The sequence below is a fragment of the Rhinoraja longicauda genome, chromosome 10 (assembly GCF_053455715.1).
Source record: "Rhinoraja longicauda isolate Sanriku21f chromosome 10, sRhiLon1.1, whole genome shotgun sequence".
Classification (NCBI taxonomy): domain Eukaryota; kingdom Metazoa; phylum Chordata; class Chondrichthyes; order Rajiformes; family Arhynchobatidae; genus Rhinoraja; species Rhinoraja longicauda.
The window spans coordinates 36,359,734-36,378,310 of NC_135962.1; the positions used below are offsets into that span (position 1 = coordinate 36,359,734).

General features: G+C 41.4%; 1 protein-coding gene across 3 annotated transcripts in view; it reads right to left on the reverse strand.

The window, feature by feature from the left end:
• ktn1 (kinectin 1) overlaps positions 1-18,577 on the reverse strand; it is a 100,689-nt gene that overhangs the window by 39,910 nt on the left and 42,202 nt on the right. For all 3 annotated transcript variants that reach the window (XM_078406650.1, XM_078406649.1, XM_078406648.1), the window contains 9 exons: positions 17,231-17,342; positions 16,009-16,196; positions 14,198-14,266; positions 13,555-13,592; positions 12,390-12,471; positions 10,926-10,994; positions 8,357-8,394; positions 3,432-3,522; positions 714-782 (listed from right to left, as the gene is read on the reverse strand). In XM_078406650.1, coding sequence (XP_078262776.1) covers positions 714-782; positions 3,432-3,522; positions 8,357-8,394; positions 10,926-10,994; positions 12,390-12,471; positions 13,555-13,592; positions 14,198-14,266; positions 16,009-16,196; positions 17,231-17,342 — 756 coding nt within the window. The remainder of the gene's footprint in view (positions 1-713; positions 783-3,431; positions 3,523-8,356; positions 8,395-10,925; positions 10,995-12,389; positions 12,472-13,554; positions 13,593-14,197; positions 14,267-16,008; positions 16,197-17,230; positions 17,343-18,577) is intronic.

Consider the following 18,577-nt stretch of genomic DNA (forward strand, 5'->3'; position numbering starts at 1 on the left):
CCCTCTCCCCTCTCCCCTCCTCCCCCACCCACTTCCTACCCCCAACTCCCTTCCCCCACCCCCCGACCACCACTCCCCCCTCCCCTGCACCCCATCCCAGCATTTCAGCAGAAATGGGTAACCTTCTCATTTTTCCATTCTTCTACGCTGTTGTCCACTCACTCAGTGTGTCGATATACCCTTGGGACATATTACCTAAATGCCACACTTAAATATGGGAAAACTTGTATCAAATCTACAGATCGATTATAAATATAAGTGACAAATGGATTCAATTACAGTGTAATCTTTTTAAACAGCAATTAAAATTCTGTGCAAAACACAAAATGCTGGAGGACCTAGAAAAAGGTGGGGGCAAAACATAACCTGGTGAGTGATAGGTGGATACTGGTGAGGTTGGGTGGAGGGGAGGGGTTAATTGGCAGATGGTTGGAGTAAGTGATAAAGACTAGAGGTGAAAAGGAAACAAAAGAGTGTCAGCTAAGGAGAGAAAGAGTGGAACACAAACCTGTGGGTGGAAGGGGAAAGAGGGAGGAAAAGGGGACTGGGTGTTTTGGGAATGGAGGATGTGTGTACAAAGATCATAATTGGTAGCTTGAATTTATTCATTCCTCTTATAGGTGAATGCAACTAGATTACTTGACCTAATGTGAATGTTCAAAGCCACAAAACCAGGTTTGAAATCGTCAGGAAAGTAATCAGCTCTAATTCACCTGTTCAGCATTTTGCATTTCAAGTTCTTGAATCTTTTGTCTTAAGCTTTTATTTTCCATCTTCATGTTCTTTAAAATGAAATAAAAAGTTCATCAATTTATGCATAAAGCTTAGAATGCACATTCAGATTTTTTTTTGGTTCAATAAGTTATCCCATTACTAATTAAAATTTGTATGAATAGGCATTCTTAGGAATTGCCCATTTAGCTCACAAAGTTTCAGCAACAGAAGTGTCTGCTTTTATATCTGTTTGTGGTTACATTGTGGGCCAGGAATCCAGAGGCAAAGTTCATGGAATCAGACTGTGACAGCACAGAAATGGACCCTGCAGTCCATGCCGCATGTTCCACTTACCTACACTAATCCCATTAATCTGCATTAAGACTGTAGCCTTTGGTGTCGGTGCTTCAAATGCTTTTCTAAATGGTTCTGAACTTCACAAGGCAATCTGCCTTCACCACTTCCTCAGGCAGGACGTTCCCATCTCGAGCATCAAGTCAAAACACACCCTTAGACACGCTCTAAACCTCCTACCTTGACCCTCTTGTCTTCGACACCCTCACCAAGGAAAAACATTTTTTTAAACTCTATCCTCTAATAATCTTCTGCAGCCCAATCAGGTTATCGCTCAACCTCGTCGATTGCAGGCAAAACAAATCTAGCCCATGGAGTCATTCAGAAATATCATGGTGTAATCCAGGCAACACCTTGACGAGGCTTATCTATACCAACTCCAACGCAATCATGTCCTCCTGAAAGTGTGGGTGACCATAAACGCATTCAATATGCCATCGCAGTACCATTGTAGGCAGTGCTACAGTATGAGATATTGTTTAATGTTAAGTGAGGCTGTTGGTCAATTCAGTACTGCTCATGCTCCTTTACCATGAAAACTCACATTCACTTGAGAACAAAGCGAGGACCTATGCTCAATGGATCACCATTCAACCCAACGCTATGAACATTGAATTCTCCATTTTTAGGTAACTACTAACACAAACCACAAATGCCCCCATTTCCTTCCACCCTCTCCTCCTGTATCCCAGCTGTAGCGCAGCGGTAGAGTTGCTGCTTTACAGCGAATGCAGCGCCGGAGACTCAGGTTCGATCCTGACTACGGGTGCTGCACTGTAAGGAGTTTGTACGTTCTCCCCGTGACCTGCGTGGGTTTTCTCCGAGATCTTCGGTTTCCTCCCACACTCCAAAGACATACAGGTATGTAGGTTAATTGACTGGGTAAATGTAAAAATGATCCCTAGTGGGTGTAGGATAGTGTTAATGTGTGGGGATCGCTGGGCGGCACGGACTTGGAGGGCCGAAAAGGCCCGTTTCTGGCTGTATATATATGATATGATATGACACATATTTATTTCTCCCCCCCCCTCCCTTTCCACTTACATTCCTTCCTCGAGCTTCACAATTTGCAACACTCCAATTCTTTTGTTTCACACCTTTTGTCTTTTCATCTGTGCCCTTCGTCTAGCCTTTCAACCCCCCCCCCCCTCCCCCCACCTGTATCCACCTTTGTGGTTGAGGTTTTGTCCTTCCCCTCCCCCTACAATCAGCCTGAAGAAGAATCCCAACCTGAAACAACACATATCCATGTTCTCCAGAGATGCTGGGTTTTTTTTGTAAACCAGCATCTGCATTTCCTTGTTTCTCTATCTCTTAAGTATTTGTTGGCTACTTATAAATTAAAGATACTTCAGCATTGATATTGTAAGAAAATAACTGCAGATGCTGGTACAAATCGAAGGTATTTATTCACAAAATGCTGGAGTAACTCAGCAGGTCAGGCAGCATCTCAGGAGAGAAGGAATGGGTGACGTTTTGGGTCGAGACCCTTCTTCAGACTGATATGGTAGCTACACCTTGGGTCAAAGGTCAAGAGTATTTGTTGGCCATATGCATCAGATATGTAGCTTTACAGACGTCTTAGATGCAACAACAACAATTAATGCAAGATAAATTCAGTTATTCTCAGTAAACCATACCACGATAGAACCACTGCAGTGATGCAGTTTGTAGTGGCTCAGTTCTGAGGTAGAGTTGGGGTTAGGATTGTGCCATGTAGTTCAAGGTCTGATGGTTAGTGGAGAAACGGCTGTTTTTGAACCTGGAGGTAATGGGTCTTGGGCTCCGTACCACATTCCCGATGGTAGCAATGAAAAGAGAGCTTGGTCAGGTGCTGTGGGTCTTTGATGACATTAAGAACCTCAAAAACGTCAAGAACATAAGGCATTTGTCATGTTAATTAACCTGCATAACAATTTCATTTGGGGCGGGAACCTTACCCACACTAATAATCAATTTTATTGTTTCACCACAGCCAGGAGTCAGGAAATTCTACAACCGGTAGAATTGGTAGAAAACATTCTAGAAATTGCCAGTAAGTTCCAGTATTCAATGCAGATCTATTACTCGCATTGATGCTAGAAAATGTTGGTTCCTGGCACATGTATCCACCGAGAGAAATGCAAGCATGCCGACATATTCCTCTCAATATGATCCACCACTTCAAATTACAATACTTTCCATTACCAGCTTGCTGGAAGGATTATAAAGAAATATTGTCCTTAACATCACACATTGATATCAGGTTTTTTTTAAGTCGTCTACAAAAAAATTTCAAAGAAAAGCTTGAATTACGAGCTGAAGGTGGCTTACAAAAAATATTCTATGATGGAGAAGTTTGAAAAAGTTAGTATTTGACATACCTCAATTTCTTCCCCTTTATTTGCCACCTGAATAAGTCCTGATTCTAAAAGCTCTTCAACTGTTTTTATTTTCTCATCTCGTTCCTGAAGACTGATTTTCCATAAAACAAAAATATCATAATCATAATATACTTTATTAGCCAAGTATGTTTTGCAACATACGAGGAATTTCATTTGCTATAGTCATAACAATAAAAAGCAACAGAAAACACAAAATACATTTTAACATGAGCATCCACATTTAACATGAGAATGTGACTCCTCCACATTCCTCACTGTGATGGAAGGCGAAAAAAAAGTTCAATCCCTTCCTTCTTTGTCCTCCAGCGGTCGGGGCCCTCTAACCTTCCGTTGATGGGACGATTTTACTCCTGTAGCCGGCGGAAGGCCTTCCTAATCAGGGGGGGGGAATCTCAGCTTCCCCGTGCCGGCCAATCTACCCCGGGTCGGGGCTTGTTGAACCTCGTGCAGCTTGGAGCTCCCGACATCGGTCTCAACCCGAGACTGCGAGCTCCTTGATGTTAAACCAGGCAAGGAATCGCACGCTCAGATGGTAAGTCCACGCTCCGTGGGGGCTCAAAGTCAGTCCCGGGCAAGACTTCCAGCTCCATGATGTTAGGCCGCAGAGCGACCAAAAATACGATCCGGAAAACAATCACATCTCCGGCATGGTAAGAGATTGAAAAAAGGTTTACCCCGGCCTCCCCGCCCACCCCCCACATAAAACAAACCAGAGAACATTAACACAAACTTTTAAAACTCACCAAAAATCACAAAAAAAGGATGAAAAGAACAGACAGACTGTAGGCAAGGCTGTCATCAAACACACACAAATATGGGTTAGCACCTCATTGCAGCAGTGGCATAGATTGTAAATTGTTTTGCTGCACCCCTAAAAAGTTACAACAAATAAAATAAAGACACCCCTAGAGTCTGCGAGAGCAGGGGCGGAAGATGATTCACAGGTGGATTACCCGGCTACAGACCACGGAACGGAAAGGACTACGAGTAGGATTAGCCAATCAATGAAGGACAACGGCTCAGTGGTGGAGGGAAAGAAGTTCCCGGTCTGTTCTTGTGGTTGGCAGAAAGTAACCACAGCAAAGGGCCTCAGAATACATCAGGGAAAGAAGTGCCTGTTAGAGGGAGTGCAGGAAAATTGCATTGAGCAGTACGTCTTGAGAAGTCAGTCAAGTCAGTCGAGTGAAGTCCAGCGATGGGTAGAAAACCACAGTTCGCAGGATATTACCCCTGTTATTGATGAGGGAACAGGCGCTGTAGAGGGGGATGTCAGTGGTGGCGAGGTTAATCTGCCAGTCGTGGAGAACAACGATGGGCTGAAACCTAGAGTTAAATGGCCTAGGGCAAGTGAAAGGAATGGGAAACTGTTAATGTAGATCTGGTAACGGTGCTAGAGATTCTGAAAGGGACAGAGGAAAACAAGTTAGATAAGATGGGAGAGTTTATCAATATGGTGCGGAGAGGTTTGGTGTTATTGAGAAAAATGTGCAGGCTCCACAGGTAGTTAGATCTAGACAAGAGAAAGAAATCACGAGATTAGTGAAGGAGACGAGACAGTTGAGAAAGCAGTGGAGAAAGTCAGTTGATGAGAGAGAGGAATTAATGTTTTGCAAGAAGAGATAAGAAATCGGTTAGCAATATTAAGGAGGGCAGAACACCTTCGGAGGAGGAGGAAGAAGGAGGAGCAAATCAGGTCAGCACTTTATAGGGATCCATTTAAATTTGTTAAAAGAATGTTTAGTCAGGAAAAAAGTGGAAAGCTCAATGCTTCAAAGGAAGAGTTAGAGGAATATTTTAAAAGGACATAGTTGGATCCAGAAAAGAAAAGGGGAATAGGTCTCCCTCCAGATATACCATCCTTAGGAGAGATAAAGTTAGATGTTTTGTCACCAATGAGGAAGGAGTGGAAGCCGTGCAAAGGCTTCTTTGGCCCCAGGGCTGAATGGAGTCCCTTGCCGGGTATATAAAAGTGCGCCTGCTGTGCTTAGATTCTTGTGGAGGCTCTTGTGTATAGTTTGGGAGAAGCAGGTTATACCAAGGGTTTGGCGTAGAGCAGGGGGAATTTTCATTCCCAACGAGAAAGAGTCTTCAGAGTTAAGTCAGTTTTTACCCTCTATGTCTGTGAAATGTAGAAGGCAAGATTTTCTTTAGCATAGTGGCACAGAGGCTGGCAAGTTATTTAGAAAGGAATAGGTTAATAGATAGCACAGTGCAGAAAGCAAGAATCCCAGTTTCGCAGGTTGCTTCGTACACAGTGTAATATGGCACCAGATTCAGCCAGCCAAGCTCGAGAGAAGAGATTTGCATGTGGTGTTTTTGGACCTGGCAAATGCGTTTGGATCTGTGCCACATAGTTTTATTTGGAATGCTTTTGATTTCTTCAGAGTTCCAGGATCATTAGTAAATTTAGTGAAAGCATAGTTCCAAGATGTCCGAATGTGCTTTAGTACAGCAGACTTTACGACAGCATGGCAGAGACTAGAGATGAGCATTATGGCAGGGTGCACTATTTCCCCGTTAGTGTTTATAATGGCGATGGAGCGAGTGATTGGAGCATCACGGTGGGTCATCGGCGGGGAGAGATGGCAGGACGGACTGTGCCTCTCCAATCAGGGCCTATATGGATGATATGACCTTGGTGATCACAACAGTAGCTTGTACTAGAAGGTTGTTAGAGAAGTTAAATGATAATCTTAAATGGCCTGGATTGAAGATTAAGCCTAGTAAGTCACGGAGTATTTCTTTGGCAAGAGGAAAGGTAGTGGAGAAAAGGTTCTGTGTGGATGAAGAAGAAATTCCATCTATAATAGAGAAATCAGTTAAAAGTTTGGGTCGGTGGTATAACAGGAAGTTGGATGACACTGAACAGGTTTTGCAACTTAGAAAAGATGTTACTGACAGGTTGGAAATAAGTCAGGGCTTCCAGGCAAGTTCAAGGTGTGGTGTTTGCTGTTTGGAATATTCTCTCGGTCGATGTGGCCATTGACAGTATAGGAGGTGCCAATTTCTAAGGTGGAAAGGTTAGAGAGATTGGTTAGTTCATATATTAGGAAATGGTTAGGAGTTCCATGGTGTCTTAGAAATGTGGCTTTATATGGGAAAGGTATTCTCCATTTACCAATGTCTAGCCTAACAGAGGTTGCAATTATCAGGGAGTAAGAATACCTTAGTTAGTATGTGTAGGATGGAACTGCAGATGATGGTTTAAACCGAAGATAAATACACAAAAACCTGGAGTACACCGAGTTACTCCAGCTTTTTGTGTCTATCTTACCTTCATTAATAATCTGATGCCAAGTGTAACAAGAGGGAGGAAGTGGAACTCAAAGCAGGCAGTAGAAGAAGCACAAACAGTTCTGATGCAAGACATTGTTAGTAGGGTGCAGCGAGGGAAAGGAAGCTTTGGGCTCAGCACAGGGAAAGCAGTGTGGAGTAAGGCAGGTCCAACAGAGAGGAGGAAATTGGTTGTAGAGCAGGTACGTCATCAGGAGGAAGCAGTGAGATGTGTAAGGGCAGTAGCTCAGGTTAAGCAGGGTCAGTGGATGAACTGGGAAAGTGTAGAAGAGGAAGTTTAGCTGGACGGACCTGTGGTGTATGGAGGCAGGTCATGCAAGTTTCCTTATAAGGCCTATTTATGATGTGCTGCCATCACAGCAGAACCTCAAATAATGGGTAGGTGGAGACCCGGCGTGTCCCTTGGGTTTAGAGGTGGCAACGTTGAGGCACATTTTGTCAGGATGTAGGACTGGTCATTCTCATACTTGGCAGCATAACCAGGTATTGAAGTGCATACCTGTAGCAATTGAGAGGAGAGTACAGGTTAATTCAGTAGGCATCAGGACTGGGAGCATAGCAATTGATTTTGTCCGTGAGGGAGAGAAAGGTGGAGAAGGGAAATTTGGCAGATAGGTATGAGTCAGGCCAGTTACAGAGAGCCAATGATTGGGAGATGTGGGTAGATTTAGGAGGAAAGCTTGTTGTTCCGCAGGAAATGATTACTACTAGTTTGAGGCCTGATAGAGTGTTCTGGTCAGTTAGTCAGCGGATAGTGTATTTTATAGAACTGACAGTGTCTTGGAACTTAGTGGATGAGGCTTATGAAAGGAAAAGGCTTAAGATATGTCGAGTTGGCAGCAGAAGTTGAGCAGCGAGGATGGAGAGCAAGAGTACGTCCTGTAGAGGTGGGTTGTAGAAGTTTCATAGCGAGATCAACCACGTCGTTATTTGGAGAGATAGGAATTCACGGACAGAGTTTGCGTCAGGCTGTAAAGCAAATGTCAGAGGAAGCAAAGCAAGGCAGTAGGTGGATTTGGTGGAGAAGAAATAGTGTCGGTTGGCGGCAGAAAGGAAACGGATGATGTGCAGTACGTGTATTTCTTTGTAATTGTAGTCTGTGCAAGTGCATCCCGGTGTTATGCAAGGGTGATATTTGTGGTGTTACAAGCTTAATGATGGGCGAGGATTTATGTAAGATAGGATGCAGGTGCTTAGCATTTGTTGGAGTGAGCTAATTGGCTGCAGCTTCCTTTATTTAATAGATACTGGTAGCATAGGTGGTGAGAGCAAGTATTGAGGGGGGTTGTTCTGGGAATCAACTGTTGAGCCTTCCCGAGGTGTCATGGGCCTAACTCAAAGAAACACCAATGAGGGAGGCGCCCACTTGACAACCCCAATGAGATCCACAGGATTAGTTTTTTTTAAAGAGAATTAATATGCAGGTTAGCTGGGTCTTTTTTTCACATGGAGTAAGTTGGTGTATATAGTTGGATAATACTCTGGTTTTGGGCTTGGTTTTCTTAGTTGAGTGCTTATCCAGGAGTTATATAGCACAAGTACTTTGTGTTTTTTATAAAATTGTAACTGAAATAGCACTGGATTAAATAGTATGATAAAAGATAACTCACCCTATTTGCATCTGTTCCATCTTGCAAAAAACTGAAGACTACATATAAAAGAAAGATAAACATCTAAATATCTGAAAAGAGTAAGCAGCACATTCTTATAAAGTACCATTATGAAAAATATCTTCAAATTAATTTTCTTCCTTTAAACCAGATTTGAGATAGTCTTTAGGTACTGTACATTCAGGAAAAAAAATATTTGTCAGAGTGGACAGAGCATTAACATGGGAGGCAGCTGGAAGCTCAAAGCCAACCCCATAAACTGAATCCCTGTGCTCCGCAAAGCAGACATCCAACCTGCCTGTGGTTTCTTCAATGCAGAGTAGAGCAATGTTGTGAACACTGAATGCAGTGCACAGGATTGAAAGAAATGCAAATGAAATGCTCCTTCACCTGATACAATTCCCTTGCATTTCACTCGGTAGTTCTGTTAGGTCAGTGAATGGTGGGAAGAGGCTACTGAGAGATTGCGACTCTGTAAGGGATGGTGAGGATAGTGACACTGCATCAGGATACAGAAAGATTGCACAATTGGACATAAAGTTTGGAAAATGGGGCAAAACGGCAGGTCAGGCAGCATCTGTGCAGGGAAATGGGCAGTCGACACTTCAGGTTGAAACCCTTAACATGGAGTCATTGTATCTGCAGTCTCTTGTGGCTCAACCTTGATAAATGAAGCTTGATATGGGGAAGTGCAACATCATGGACTTTTATAAGAGAAATCAAAAGGTAGATTGTGGAATAAGACTACGAGTATAGATAAATCCAAGTGATTAGTTTAGTTTAGAGATACAGCATGGCAACAAGCCCTTCGGCCCAACGAGTCCACGGTGACCAGCGATCAACCATTCACATTAGATCGATGTTATCCCACTTTCGCATCCACTCAAGCACTCGAGCTCAGTATCAAACCCGGGTCTCTGGTGCTGTGAGGCAGCAGCTCTACCAGCTGTACCACTGTGCTACCCCAATACAGTGTTCCAATGCATAAATCAGAAATGGTTAGTAGGTAGGTGCCGCAAGTTGTTAAGACCGCATTTGGCACATTATTCTTTATTGCAAAAAGGCTGGAGTTTAGTAAAGGAAAAGTTCTGTTGCAAATTGGACAGTCATCGAGTCAAACGGCACATAAAGATGCCATTTAACCCTTCACATCCATGCCGACCAGTGAGCATCCATCCATGTTAATTCCATCTTATAGCACCTGGGCCAGAGCCTTCTCTATACCTAGGTAAATCAAGTGCTTTTCTGAAAACTTCCTAAATGCTTCCACTGATTAAGGCACTGCAGACCTGGTAATCACTATTTTCTGGGTGAAAAAGGTCTTCCTTAGATCCCCTCCAAATCTCTTACTCTAAATTTATTTCCTCTGGTTTTATCTACATCTGATATGGGGGAAATTTCCTGCAGTCTAATTTATTTATGCCTCCCAGTCTTATACACATCAATCGTATCTCCTCTTAACCTCCTCCACTCCCTTGCCCCTCCAGTCTAATCTCGCAGCTGAACTACTTCAACACAGGAAACATCCAGGCGAATCTCATCTGCACCTTCTCCAAAGCTATCACCTCTTTCCCCACAGTGTGGTAACTGGAAGTGCATTCAGGTGATATTGGAGAGGTGATAGCTTGAACACAGCATAGAGTTTTGGCTACCTAATCCACAAAAAGATATAGTTGTTTTGGAGGCAGTCCACTAGATTCACCAAATTTAATTCCTGGGGTGAGAGGACTGTCCTCTCAGGAGAAGCTAAACAGGTTGAACTGGTATTCTTTGTTCAGAAAAATAAGCAGTGATCTTTTTCAAAGATGCAAGATATAAAGGGGGAGTGATGGTGATATGTTTTCAGTAGTGGGAGAGTCTCTAAAGAGCACATAGTTATAGTTGTAAGATAAGGCACTGGTCATTGAAATAGAGGTGGAGAGTAATTGCTTCTCAGAGAGGATAGTGATTTGTCTACACTGTGGAGGTTGGGTCATTAATCATTAAAATGGAAGTAGATAAGTTGTTGAAAAATCAGGGAATGGAGCACTATGTAGAACTGACACAATAAAGCTAAAGGAATACATTGTATACCGATATTGATATGGTAGAATGCAAGGACCAGAGGAACTCTTTCCAGGAAATGCAAATTGCTGGAGTAACTCAGTTGGTCAGGCAGCATCGTTGGAGAACATGAATATTCGGGTTGAGACCCTTCTCAGACTGATTATAGTTGGGGCAAAAAGGCTGGAAGAGGTGTCGGCAGGACAAAGCCAGTGATAGGTGGCTACAGGTGAGAGGATGCTTGGATTGGCAGATGGTTGGACAAAAGATCAGAGATGAAAAGACAAAAAGCTGTGAGATACAGAGATAAGAGGTGTAAATGTAAAGCCACAAGGAAGAGATATGGGTGGATGGTGATGAGGGCACATGTGGTGGAGGGAAAGGGGATTGGGATTGTGGGAAAAATGGGTGCATATCCAGAAAAGTTTGGGAGAACAGAGCTGCGAAGTATAGATGCAATCGCTATCAACAATGATAGAGGGGAAACATTCTAAATTAAAAGTAGTTAAACCGTAAAGTAACCTACCTGCTTAGATGTCTGAACTTGCAACTTTTGTACTTCAGCTGTTAAAGTCTTCTTCTCTTTCTGCAAACTCTACATATAAAATAGAAAATGTTATATTCTTCATTTATAAATCATTGAATATGAAGTATATTTGCATGGGGGTGGGGGAAATACGACAATTTGTTCTTTCAGTTGAGACCAGGTCAATGTTGGTAATATTGTTGCACATTCTGCTTGAATGCTCTATAGCCGTTGCACACTTCGAGTCAAGAGTGTTTAATTGGCATATACACCAAAACTGTACAATGAAATTCTTACCTGCAGCAGCACAACAGGTTTGCAAACACAGTACTCAATAGTCAACATGATAATCAAACATCAAAGGTTCAATAAATTATAGAACTCCAATATAGTGCAAAATCAAAACAAAAGCCTAAAGTCACTAATACAACCAATGCAGTTCACAGCTTGAAGTTTATAGCATTCGGTAATGGTTTCGGTAATGGTTTATTGGAATCTAGTGTATATGAAAATGAACCTATCCAAATCTAAACACTAAATTGCAGACTGAAAACTAAATAACCCAGAGAAACAAAAACAATTAAATCTACAATTTTACATTGATGGACTAAGAATTCAGCAGCCTTCCAAACTAAATTTAGATAAATTGAAAGAAAAAAAATTAGAATCCCACTCACCCCTCCGATCTCAATCTTATTTCATGTCCACATCAATTCGAGGTTAAAATACTTTCTCTCTCATCTATATTCTATGGAACTGTTCAGACAAATGGATCAGCCAAGAGTTCAAACTCCAAAAATGGTGATGCCAGAGAAGCAAATGTTATATATAAAATAGGAAACCAAAATGGCAGTCTTGCCACTTTGTTATACATAAAATAGGAAACCAAAGTGGCATCATGTGTGGATCAGCCAAAGGACAATGTTCAATCTTGTCTGATCTGACGTTGTCAATGAATGCAATATGCCATCTCATGATGCAAAATGGAACTCATTTTATTTCTTTTAAAAACATTGGAGGCAAATTAAAGTTCCTGATTTTAAAATGACTCAAAAAGAGCATTTAGTCAGTTTTACTCCATTTGCTCCTCATTAGTGATTTTAAAGGCTAATGACACATATTTTACTGACACTTCAACTTGATTAAATATTATGCCTCAAAATGAATATCTAGAAATAATGTTTTTAAAAGAAATAAAATGGGTTCCATTTTGCATCATGAGATGGCATATTGCATTCATTGACAACTCTCAGATCAGACAAGATTGAACACTGTCCTTTGGCTGATCCACACATGATTATTTGAAGTTTGTGTTCAGATAATACCGAATATTAGAATCACAACTTATTTTTCACAAACATGACACTTGTGTTATTGATAATTGCTGATTATAAGTTTAAAATTATGACAGTTTAAAAATAATAAGAATTCTCCAAGAAATCTACTTTAAAAATAGTCTTTTACTTGTATATCCTGATCTTGTCTCGTTGCACGAAGATGTAAAGATTCTTCCATTAATTTCATCTGTCTCTCTTTTTCTGCAATCCTTTAAATTGAAAGAAATTGCATTGGTCAGATCTGTAGCACCAAGTTTCTTTGGTCGTCTCACTTAAATTAACTGACCAAACTTATTCAGAGAAATGGATGAATTTTCTGTTCTCCCGCCCATTTTAGTTTGATTCTGCAAGACCGAACAACCCTCTCCATGTCTTGCCGGAAGTGCAAAGTTACAACAGCAATGTTTTTATTAAAAAGGAAATCTCTGAACAAGAACCCAAAATGTGTTGCCTCCATCTTGGAGCAAGTTATAAATTTTGGTTTTGAATGGCCAAACGGGACTTATCATCTTTTTTTTCCAAAGTAAAAGAGGAATGTAATAGACAATAGGTGCAGGAGTGGGCCATTCGGCCCTTCGAGCCAGCACTGCCATTCAATGTGATAATGGCTGATCATTCACAATCAGTACCCCGTTCCTGCCTTCTCCCCATACCCCCTGACTCCCTATCTTTAAGAGCTCCATCTAGCTCTCTCTTGAAAGCATCCAGAGAATTGATCTCCACTGCCTTCTGAGGCAGAGAATTTCAAAGATTTACAACTCTCTGAATGAAAACGTTTTTCCTCATATCCGTTCAAAATTGCCTACCCTTTATTCTTAAACTGTGGCCCCTGGTTCTGGACTCCCCCAACATTGGGAACATGTTTCCTGCCTCTAACATGTCCAATCCCTTAATAATCTTATATGTTTCAATAAGATTCCCTCTCATCCTTCTAAATTCCAGTGTATGTGGAATGTGGGATGTGGAACCTGTATTGAGCAAATGTGGGAGCTGTATTGAGCAAAGTTTACTAGAACAGATCCCACATTTTAAAAATTCTGCAGTTTGCACAGATCATTAATCACATTTTGATGTGGACAAGAGGTCAATTGTGCCTCACCCACATTAATAGAGAGATTTGTATTACACGCAGAAGTGGATGCAATTTCGGAGTTTATCGACCCTGCACATTTGGTGTCCAATGAACTAGCCTGCAATCATTAGCAGGCTCAATTATAATTGCAGAGCCAGTATTTTCTCTCTGCAGTTACAAGGTTGACAACACCCATCAGCGTTAATAAACTTTGACTTACTTCTTCTGCATCTCTTCAACTACACTCACTGCAGAGGCCTACGGAGCAAAACAGACAAAGTGAAGAGACTTAATTTAGAAAAATTCATTCTTCAAGCATATTAGAAACTTTAAATTCTCCACAGGATAAGAAAAAATACACAAGAAAATGGAGTGCATAAATGTCTATGTTTACCCACAGCCTTTACTATGCCCTAAAGGACACAAGATTTATCAATAAACGGTGGCAAACTATTCTAATCAAGCTTTTCATACTGGTATATTATTGTCACATATTAATATTAGTTTTTAAAAAACTGCCCCCTATCCACGCAAATCATACCATACACAAAGACAATCAAATTATTCTTGTACTCTTCCAACATGCACACATAGCCATTTTGCAGAGTCTTGAAATCAAGACAATTGGGCAAATGGCAGCTTCCTGTGGTGTATGATTCCACGAAGTGGACCTAGACTTTTATGCCCCAGGCATACAAAGCAAATGCTGAAATTGGATAGCTCAGTAAACTAATGAGTAACTTTTCTACAGTGCAACAAAATAGTTACTAGGAGTTCTCTACTAATTATTTAATTCAAAGTTAGAACAATTCATTTTTTGATATTGACAAATTGAGATTTATGCCTTTTCAACAAATTTATACCTGAGTTGCCAGTTGAGCATGAAGATTTTGGATCTGCGCATTCATAGTTTGTTTCTGTTCCAACAGATCCTTTTAATTTAAGCATACAGAAAACAAAGGAAAATATTACAAAAAAAAGAAAAAAAGACACAATTATGAAAACAATTCAACCATTTAGATGCCCTTGCCCAAATGTGAAAATGATGCTGTCTCTTCCAATAACAAATATATTTCTTCGCTTTTATTGTTTTCTTTAAGATACAGGGCTCGTCTTACGTTTTAGTTGCATCCAAGAAATTCTGATCCAAGTGTTCTTTCCTCAGAGTATCAGTAATAAACAGAAAATCAAGATCAAACTATATTCGTTAAATATAGTCAGGGGGAAAACTGCATTTTTCTTAATGGAAATAGACTGTTCAATTTTAGGAATTTATGGCAATTACGCTATTTAAATGGAGAATACACTTAAGACAACTTTGATTCCTGAATCAACTACAAAATATTTGATGAATGATCCACAGGGTTCAGTTCTTCCAAATGAATATTTTATGTAAATCGAAAGACAAAACCTTTACTATACATTCTCATTGACAGAGTGCCCTTCATTTTTTCTCTCAATTTTCCCCATAATAAAAAGTTAAGCACAGTGACATTTTACAGATCCACCACCGATTTCCGGAAAGCCCCCTCCCCCAGAGGTCCCCCTGAAAATATGGCATCTCGGCTGGATGAGTCAGTCGATCTGGACCTCATCAGGCCAATTGGCGGAACAAATCTGCTGCCTATGGCCAGGGCTCTGGAACTCTGGCCTGGCCAGAGCCGGCATATTTGTCCCCAGAGCCGACTTCCACGGCTGACTTTGCGGGCCGATATCTCGGAACCCCAAACCTCTGTTGGTCCGGCAAAACAGACAATCCAGACAGGCTCTGGAACCAGAAAATCTGTGGTGGACCTGTACTTTAAAGAAATAGCTGTATATTAGCAGAGTCACAGAATGCTGAGCTTCTAACAGTATGCAGCACGAGAGGAAACGAGAAGGAAAATGGGTGCAATTATGGAATGAAAACTAGGGAAAGAAGTTACTGGCATTGTACATTGACAGAAAAAAATATGTATGTGTTGGAGAGGGAATAGATTGGAAAGTGCTACTTCGTCATAGCAGACTATTCCTGACCAAAACAAACCTTCTGACCTTCTTGCTCTTCCAGTTCTCCTTCTCTTAAAGACTGGAACACCACTTGGAACAAAATTATTCCATATCATTGTACTTAGAGAGTGGTGGGTGCCTGGAATGCACTGCTAGAGATGGTCGTGGAAGCACGTAGGATTGTGGAATTTAAAAAGCTTTTCAGATGGACCCATGAATATGCAGGGAATGTTTGGGGAAGGGGGGGGGGAGGGGAGGGGGTAAGAATACAGATCATGTGTAGGGAGAGGAGATTAGTTTAACCTGGTCTCATGTTCCTCACAGGCATTGTGGGATGAAGAGCCTGTTCCTGCACTGTACTATGCACTATTTTTTATGTTCGATGTTTCACTACCTCATGTCCAAACAAAAATCAGAAAGTGTTTTCACCATTACATTAATGACTTGGTTTTTTTTAATGCAATTTTTCTTTTCAAAATGTCACTATTACTTCGACTTGGCAGTTATAAAAAATATTTCGGGCTAAAAATGACTTCAGGTAAGTATCAATCAGCTGAAAAATGGAATGAAAAAGTTACATTTGTTCTACTTTATATACTTTTTGGTCGAGTGTTTGAGACAAAGAAGCAGACTAGGGGAACATTTAAAAAATATAAAACAAGGAGAAAACATAGTTTTGTCACACCTGTACTTGAATCTTCAGAACATCATCTGCATTAGCTCGCTTTTGTTCTGCGTTTACCACCTGCACCATCTTTTGTTCTAACTGTTGTTTAGATAGCATGGTATCAGTGAGCTTACTGTGCAAACTCTGCACCTCTTCGCTTTTGTTGCCAATTTCATTTTCAGCAACCCTAAGTTTATTTTGTAAATCTACAATAAAGATACAGAGCAAGTATAATTAATAAATTAAAAGACATTTTGAATAAGAGCAGTCCCATCTTATACAGTCTATTCAGGTTTACAACATCATCGTACCATTTCACTGGATCCCCAGTTTAATTTCCCTGTAGCTAAACAGATACTTTTCAACTTAAGTATACCAGTTGACAGGCGCATTCCTTTTGCTCTAATGACGTAAATAATTCAAAGTTATAGCAGTGGTCGGAGATACAAAATGACATTGACAATGTCATTGAGTTTCCCCAATACCCAATCTCTTGAAACACCAAGGGCATCAGCTCCAAAATATATATTTTTTACCAATTTCGAAGCAAATGAATTGAGATGGAATTCCAGCACCTAACCCCCTCAAAAAATGCCCAAATTCGAAAAAAAACAACCCGTTCTAGTTGCCCTGAAATGTTAACACCATTTTAATTCCACAGGTGTCTCTTGCCCTGCCAAATGTTTCCACTATTCTCTCATTTTATTTCATGTGTCTGCCAATTGCTTCTTTATATATTTCCATCATTTCTAGAGAGAGTTAGATTTAGCTCTCAGGGCTAAGGGAATCAAGGGATATGGGGGAAAAGCTGGAACGGGGTACTGATTTTGGTTGATCAGCCATGATCATATTGAATGACGGTGCTGGCTCGAAGGCCCGAATGGCCTGCTCCTGCACCTATTTTCCATGTTTCTATGGAACAGAATGGTACACAGTCTAGGAGCTATGTATTAAAGAACACAAAGGCTGCTACCTCAAACAGATTACAATGATTGCTAACAGACCAAGTGTAGAGATGTCTGCAGTTTATGGACTCGCATCCCAACAATTGCCAGATATTAAACATCAAATGGTTTTCAAGTCCACTTCAGAATTAATATTTATTGAGATATATTCATGTGAATAGATATTATATAGCATTCTCACTTGTTTTGAGGCAACCAGCACAATAAAACTTGAAAGAGTTAGCAGCTTCCAATAGTCAAAGGGTTAATATAGATCTGTCACAGTAAACAAATACCTTGTTTTGCATTCTGAATTTCTGTTAGTCTTTTCTCATGCTCTGCTGTTATGTTCCGGAGATATTTTTGTACTTCTTCTTTTCTTCTTTCAACTTCTTCCTGCAGTTTGGTCTTTGAGAAAAACAACATAAATTAATACAGCTTATTTTCAGATGCAACAGAATATAATCTTAAAGCCTGTTTAAGGTTACCTCAATAAATGCAAATGTTCAGTTTCCTGGCACAAAAAATGTTACAGTCAATAGATAATTGAAAATTGTCCAGTTCAAATTACACATCAAAACAAAACTGTTTATATATTTCTCTCATGATATTCATCTCTGATATTAATGCTCAGAATAGCATTAGGCGATATGTAATTAAGGGTGCAAAATAGCTTTATTCTTTTCAGTGTACGGGGAAGAACATTTAATCAGGCAAAGCCTGGAAGGAAATAAATCAGTTTCTTTAATAAATTAATAGGTAGGATAGAGGATCATTAAAATTTATAACCAGTGCCATAAAAAAAGGTAAGAGAATTTAAACGTGGACACGGAAAGGGTAGGAAAATGTGACAGGCTCTTTCAAAGAGTATTCAATTCATGGTGCCCTTTGAATAAACTTCTGTAGAAGAGATCCAAGCTTTATACATTTAGATTAAGCAGAGATGTAATATGGGATGATACCATAAAGACAAATAAGATTTATACATCCAACACAAGAGCCAATTTAAGGGTGCTCCTGAAGAAGATTCCTATAAAAATGTTGAGGCAAACTGAAACCTTTATTAAGTACTAGACAAAGTGGACCCGTTGGGTCCAAACCTCTCCTGCATTGGTGCAGCAACCCCTCCCCCCCTCCCCTTCAACCCTCCCCCATCCCCTTCACCCCTCCCCCATCCCCATCCCCTTCACCCCTCCCCCATCCCCTTCACCCCTCCCTCCCCTCTCTCCTCCTGCACTCCCCCTCCCTTCTCCCCTCCCCATCCCTTTCACCCCTTCCCCATCCCTCCCCATCCCCTCCCCCACTCCCTTCACCCACTGACCCCCTCCCTTTCACCCCTTCCCCATCCCCTCCCGACCCCCTCCCCATCCTCTCCCCCTCCCTCTCACCCCTCCCCACTCCCCATCCCCTTCACCATCCCTCCCCCGACCCCCTCCACCCACCGACCCCCTGCCCCCATCCCTACCCTCTCCTGACCCCCATCCCCTTCTCCCATCCCTCTCCCATCCCCTGTCCACCCCCCCCCCCCCCCCCGACCCCCTCCCCCCCTCCATCTCCCTCGGCCCAACCATGGACCCGTGGCCGGGCGGGGAGTGCACCCGTGGCTGTGGGCGGGCAAGGGGGGGGACAGGGAAAAGGTACTG